The 7128-nt window shown below is 37.8% G+C and overlaps 1 protein-coding gene across 5 annotated transcripts in view; it reads left to right on the top strand.

The window, feature by feature from the left end:
• LOC109391282 (protein argonaute-4) overlaps nt 1–7128 on the top strand; it is a 63077-nt gene that overhangs the window by 35862 nt on the left and 20087 nt on the right. For all 5 annotated transcript variants that reach the window (XM_019658729.1, XM_019658704.1, XM_019658697.1 and 2 more), the window contains 7 exons: nt 565–652; nt 2436–2583; nt 2967–3086; nt 3206–3334; nt 3570–3703; nt 4833–5017; nt 6075–6234. In XM_019658729.1, the coding sequence (XP_019514274.1) occupies nt 565–652; nt 2436–2583; nt 2967–3086; nt 3206–3334; nt 3570–3703; nt 4833–5017; nt 6075–6234 (964 nt within the window). The remainder of the gene's footprint in view (nt 1–564; nt 653–2435; nt 2584–2966; nt 3087–3205; nt 3335–3569; nt 3704–4832; nt 5018–6074; nt 6235–7128) is intronic.

Here is a 7128-nt window from a genome sequence, read left to right as displayed (position 1 = left end):
AAAGAAAGAAAGCACAGGCTGTGTGATGAAAACAAAAAAGATAATAATACGTATCTTGTAAGACTGTGATGAGAATTAAATACAATTAGATGTGTAAAGCTTCTGGCACAGTATCTGGCACATATCAGGCACTTAGTAACTCTTACCCTTACTTTCTTACTTAAAAACTTCCATTTTAACAAAATAACACAAATTTCTTTATTCTCCTTTTGGACTTTATTTCCTTTTTTGCTTGTTATTAGCTATCTTCTCTCACTAGAATATAAGCTTCATTAGGGCTCTCTCCAGACCCAAGAATAAGTACCAGAACATACTTGATGCTTAATAGATATTTATTGAATGAAGTATTAATAAATTAAAGTGGTTGCAAATCTGAACTCATCTGGATTCAGATATTTTCTGCTTAGCTGAGGCTTTTTGCCTATACATGATGAAATTGTTCCCATATCTTTGCAACTTTTCTCTTATACAATTTCACATCTTTCTGAACACATTTGGATCTGCTTTTGTTACTATGATTTCAATCAATACTGATGTTTTAGCTTTTTCTTTTTTTAACTTCAGGTCTCAAAGTTGAGGTGACCCACTGTGGACAGATGAAAAGAAAATATCGAGTTTGTAATGTGACTAGACGGCCAGCCAGCCATCAAACGTATGTTAACCACATCTAAAATTATACAGTTACATTCCTGGTAACAGGGTAGCTACTATAATCATTTGAAAATTGGTTATCTCATATTGTGATTTCCAAAATCACTGACATCTTCACAATAACACCAAAGCTTTAAAAAATGTTTAAAATTTTTGACAGATATGTATAAGACATATTTCCTGCCTTTAATTCATTTTACCTCTTAAACAAAGTATGTGAAACATAGATCAGCTTTTATATAATGATGCAGAGTCATCATTATAAGGATCATTTATTGTACTGTTGTCATTCTCAGTGCGTGGCCCAAAGGGTCTATGAAGGTTTATAAGTCATATAAGGCTGTCGTGGGAAGATTTATATTACTTTGTGTTTTGTGTGGATTTTTCTTCCTCCTTTTGTAGCTGTCACTTCTTCCAGCTCTCAGTGTGTATGGCAGCTTCTAGCAACACACTCATCTCCCTTCCTCAGTCTTATTTTTCTAATCATTTAACTTGTAATCCACTGTGAACTATGCCTAATGAGAAAATATATATATTAGAGTGCTTTTTAAATTAACATATATGGAAGTTTTATTCTTATAATCTAGATCATGAAATTCATGTCTGACATAAATATATTGTCTCTTCTGAGTCAACAGCATGAACTTAAACATATAAACTTTACATCATTTTGGTTACTCAGAAGCCTTTTAAAATTTTTAAATTTTTTTGCTTATATTCTAATCTGACTTTGTTTTAGATCCATGTTTTTCAATTTTTAAACTTTAGTGTACCTCAAAACCATCATGAGGGCTTTGTTCTATATAACTGGAGTTTTTGGGAGACATAAGTGTGGTATATTAATTCAGTCTGATTTGAATAAATTCTTCAGTATGAACTCATGTGCACATTACATGAATTTCTTGAGCATTACCAAGTGATAGTCCATGTACTCTTCATGTTATATCATTGACCTTATTCTCTAGGGAAAAAAAAAATCACTGTTGAGAATTTTAGCATTTGTTTCAAGAGGAACTGTATCTTTTCATTATTTAAGTACTTTACATACCCTGTAAGAATTATTATCCTTATAGGCCTATATAATTTTTGCATGAAAATTAAAAGCACATACATTTAAATATCACATAGATGCTTCTCGCTGCAGTGTTACTTCGTGGGGCTAGAACAGTTAAGAAAGCAAGATTAGGGCCAGCCGAGTGGCTCAGCTGGTTAAGAGCTCTCTCAAGAGTTTGAGCTCTGAGCAACAGCGGTTCAATGCCCGGCCCGAGCTGAGCTGCTGCTGAGCTGCCAACCGGTGGCAGGATGGCTCAGCTAAAAAAAAAAAAAAAAAAAAAGAAAGCAAGATTAAAGTTAATACTATGCCAAGTGTTGGAGATAATTTATCCACTGGAAGAGCCAAATAGAGAGTCTCTTAAATCATGCTCCCCAGCTTATACCAAATATCCTGGCATAGTCTCAGTTTCCTATATTGGGTCTTGTCGCCTCCAAATCTGGCCTGTAGTGAGTCTGTATATGTTCTGATTCTGTAGCTTCTTCTTGTTTTAAGTTATTTTTAAACTTTAATTAAATTTTTCTCATCCTAACTTAAAAAAAACATGGAAAATTCCAATGGCTTCACTATTATGATTGACTACTAAAATAACTTAAATGAAAATGTTCAAATAAAGATTGACCTTTGTTTTTTAAGTGACCGGTCATGGTAGAAAATGATGTAGACATTTGTTTGTTTGCTTGTTTAAGAAAAAAAGAACTTGAAATTTCTAAAAAGACATTGTCTCCTATAGTTTTCCTTTACAGCTAGAAAATGGTCAAGCTATGGAATGTACTGTAGCTCAGTATTTTAAGCAAAAGTATAGTCTGCAGCTGAAATACCCCCATCTCCCCTGTCTCCAAGTGGGACAAGAACAGAAGCATACATACTTGCCACTTGAGGTAAGCTAAACTGAATTTTCTTTGCAAATCTACCAATTTTTCCAATGAGTTAAAAAAAAAAAGTCATGTTCTAAGCTTGTGGTAGAATTTAGTATTAATTTCTAAAACATTTTAGGCAACAGACTTTTCTTTATTTTTTTTCTTTTTTCTTTTTTTAAATGGAAGATGTAAGATACAGTTTGGCAAAGTTTTAAGATACGGAAGCCAGAGAACTGACTCTGGGCGGTAAACACACAATGTGATACATAGATGATGTATTACAGTATAGTACCCCTTAAATCTATGTAACTTTGCTAATGATTGTCACCCCAATAAACTTTAAACAAACAAAAAAAGATATAGAAGCCCATTGCACCAATGGATTTCTCTTTGCCTCTCGGCAGGTCTGTAATATAGTAGCAGGACAGCGATGTATCAAGAAGCTCACAGACAATCAGACTTCCACGATGATCAAAGCCACAGCAAGATCCGCTCCTGACAGACAGGAAGAAATCAGTAGATTGGTCAGTAAGGCATGGTCTTGAAGCTAGCTTTGAGATGAAACCAACAAAAGCGTAGAAAACTCCTGATGGGACACAGTTACTCTTTGGTTTTTATATATGCAGGCCTTCCTGTTCTCTAGGTGAAGAGTAACAGCATGGTGGGTGGACCTGATCCGTACCTTAAAGAATTTGGTATTGTTGTCCATAATGAAATGACCGAGCTCACGGGCAGGGTACTTCCGGCGCCCATGCTGCAATACGGAGGCCGGGTAAGATTTTTACTTTATTCAGCAAGTTTCTTCCACCAACCAATTCGAAAGAGTAATTGAGGGCTTTTCTACAACACCACAGTGAATTTACCCATAGTTTTGCTCATGATTGCTCTTAGTCTGTCGGCTCAGACCGAATAGAATTCTGTTTACCCCCTCGTCAACCTTCAAATGGCCTTAGATTGTAATGTCTTTTCTCTTTTCTTTTGTTTCTTTTCTTTTCTTTATTTCAAAGAATAAAACGGTAGCCACACCCAACCAGGGTGTCTGGGACATGCGAGGAAAGCAGTTTTATGCTGGCATTGAAATTAAAGTTTGGGCCGTTGCTTGTTTTGCGCCTCAGAAACAATGTAGGGAAGATTTACTAAAGTGAGTATCTTCATATTTTTCAGCTTAGTAATATCCCTTCCAGATATGAAAATACCGTCTTTTGTGAATGTGCTGGGTACTGGTACTAAATCCCTGACTCCTATAGAGACACCGTCTGGCTATAGGAAAAAGACCTTGTATTATAGCAAATTGCCAACCTGGGAATTACATTAAAAATCTGACTCAGCTTCCTTCTATTTAGAGCAGAAATTTGTGACTAACGAGGTTGAAGGAGTGCCGATCGGCAAATTCTTGGGTCCTTAAGTGAAGCTGCCTTTGGTATTAATTGTATCTTTTCAGCTACGACAAAACGAGTTCATTTTTTAATCATTGTAATTTACTAGCAAGCGTGTTTTCCTGCAAGGTCACTGAATAAGATCATTGGTTCATTATCTTACAGATGCAGCTCTCTATATAAAAGGAAGTTAGTGAGAGGGGTGGACAGATCAAGGCAGAAAAAGGGAACCGGGATGAAAGAAAGGAATCCTACAGAATTTGGCAAATGCACAAAATAAGCTATTCTGAAAGCTTTATCTGTAGATTAAAGTAACTTCTTCAATCTCAATTTCATAAGGAATTTTCCTTTTTTGAAGTGATGATTTCTTTTGACATTGTATGGAATCAAAGCTGTTATCAGTTGGACCGCGATCCTAAATGCACTGGTTGTGTGACAGCATATACCTGTGTTCTCAGTGGAACACAAGCCTATCAGCTTATCCAACTATTCTCGTACCAGGCTTACCAAAATACATATTACCTGAAATTTTGACTTTGCTTTTCTTCAGTCCAGAATTACTGAATCGAATGTTTAAACATATCTTTGGACAGAAAGGCTGTTCTGGCCTCTGGGGCCCAGCTGAGTCATAATTATTTAAAAATTCAAAATGATAATCTGACAGCTTAATGATATAGATTCTTCTGCATTATAATTTCAGTGATACATCTGCCAGTCTAGTTTGGGCAACCAGTTAAAGATTTTGTGTGTGTGTGTGTGTGTGTGTGTGTGTGTGTGTGTGTGTCTAATTTGGGCTAAGAATTTGCAGAACTGAAAGAAGTATCATGGAGGGAAATAGATGCTAAGAATGTACTCAGAAATGAAAGCACTGTGCCACTGGTTCTATTTTAACAGGAGTTTCACTGACCAGCTCCGTAAAATCTCTAAGGATGCAGGAATGCCCATCCAGGGTCAGCCATGTTTCTGCAAGTATGCACAAGGTGCAGACAGTGTGGAGCCCATGTTTAAACATCTGAAAATGACATATGTGGGCCTACAGCTGATAGTGGTTATCTTGCCCGGGAAGACGCCAGTATATGGTATGGACCCCTTTAATGTTGAATGAGGGATAATTTCACTAGTAGGTGTAACAGTCAGGATAAGCTAGGTTATGCTGCAGTCACAACCCAAACTCTCAGGGTCTCAAATTAGCAACAGTTTGCACTTTGTTCCTGCTACACGTGTCCTCTGAGGGCAGACTGCAGCCTCTGTGCTATGTCATCATATCATTTTCAGTCTGGGACCCAGGTTGGCAGAACAGTTGCTTTTTGGAATGTTACTGGTCCCATGGAAGAGAGAACAGATTGCTCTGGAGGGTTCTTCACATCTGCAACTTCTTGGCCACAACCAGCTGTATAGCCTATCCAACATGGGTGGGGGAAGTGGGAATGGGGCCAGGGACATACAGTGCAATTCAACCATAGTCCCCCAAACAGGAGGAACTAGGATGTTAGTTAAAAGCACGTAGGAATATCAGAATGAGGAAGAGAAGGGAGCCTACCACTTTCAGAAAAGGAGCTGTTTAGTCTGCATCTGCCATAAGAATGATACAAAGTTGTTTTAGCTAGCACCCAAGTAAAGGGTTTGGAAATACAGACCAGCTATTTAAACTTTATGTAAAGTACCTACAGCCCTCTCTGTATTTGCTTCTTTTGTTACCTTCTGTTTATTTCTAATGTTTAGAGGGGAAAAAGGGAAGACAAACCTTACAATTCAAAGGGTTGCCGTGTGTACTGACAGGGAGAAGCTGGGGAAATTGATTCCTTTGCCAGGCCAGTCCTGTGTGAAAAGGAACCTCAGCTTGACTGAGTGAGTAGTGGCAGGCAGCGTGTGGAATAGAGAGAGTGAGCTAGCTTCAAGGCCTGCAGGAGAGAAGAAAAGGGGAGGGGGAGGACCTAGCCACACTGAAAAAATCATTGCCTTGGGGGTATAGCAGGTGAAAAGACCACCCATGAAAAGCATCTAGCACAGTGTACAGTATATAGTAGGCACTCTGTAAACGTCAATGTGTGGCTTATTGCCCTCTACTCTCGGTAATTAGGAGAATGTTTAAATATTTTTAAAAAATTGATTAATTCGCTTATTTTTTTTTTGTAGCGGAGGTGAAACGTGTTGGAGATACCCTCCTGGGTATGGCCACACAATGCGTCCAGGTAAAAAATGTAGTGAAGACCTCACCCCAAACCCTTTCCAACCTTTGCCTGAAGATAAATGCAAAGCTTGGAGGAATTAACAACGTGCTTGTACCTCATCAAAGGTAAGATTCTGAACTCTGTTTTTCCTACTTTTTTATTAAGCTCTAACTTAGGTAATTTACAGTAAAGCACACCAGCCTCAAATATGCATCTCAATTGCTTTTTCTTATACATGTATACACTCATGTAACACCCAGTCTAAGATACGGAGCGTTTCCAGCACCTTATCAGGCTTCCTTGGGGCCCCTCCCAATAGATAACCCCCAAAGATAACCACTATTCTAATATCCATCACTATAGATAAGTTTTGCATTTTTGAACTTCATATAAAGGGAACCATACAGTATGTACTATGTTGTGTTTATCTTCTTTTGTTCAATATTACATCTCTGAGATTTATTCATGTGGTTGTATTAAATAATAGTTTATTCTTTTTCATTGTGTATTATTTCACTATATGAATATACCACAAAATTTTAATCTATTCTACCATTGAAAGACGTTCTTGTACATTCATTATATAATTCTTCCACATTTTTAGTGGACCTAAGTACTCTTTCTCTTGTGTATACATCCAGAAGTGGAATTGCTGAGTTATAGAAAGTACATATATTTAGCATTGATAGATGCTGTCAAATAGTTTTGCAAAGTGGTTGTACCCATTTACATTTCCACTGAGAGTTCTAATTGCTCTATATTCTCACCAACACTTGGTAATATCAGCCCTTTTAATTTTAGCCATTTTGGTTGGAGGTAATAGTATCTCATTGTGGGGGTTTTTTGATTTTTGTTTTTAGCTGAGCCTTCCTGCCACCTGTTGGCAGCTCAGCGGCAGCTCAGCTCAGGCTGGGAATCAAACCGGCAACCCTGTCGCTCAGAGCTCGCACTCTTGAGCAAGCTCTTAACTGCCGGGGTCCTGCCTCGGCGTTCCAGTGAACAGTACCTGAAGTGGGGGG

The sequence above is a fragment of the Hipposideros armiger genome, unplaced genomic scaffold (genome assembly GCF_001890085.2).
Source record: "Hipposideros armiger isolate ML-2016 unplaced genomic scaffold, ASM189008v1 scaffold_10, whole genome shotgun sequence".
Taxonomy (NCBI): Eukaryota; Metazoa; Chordata; class Mammalia; order Chiroptera; family Hipposideridae; genus Hipposideros; species Hipposideros armiger.
The sequence above is the reverse complement of the archived record's forward strand: the minus strand, read 5'-3'. Positions and strand labels throughout refer to the sequence as shown.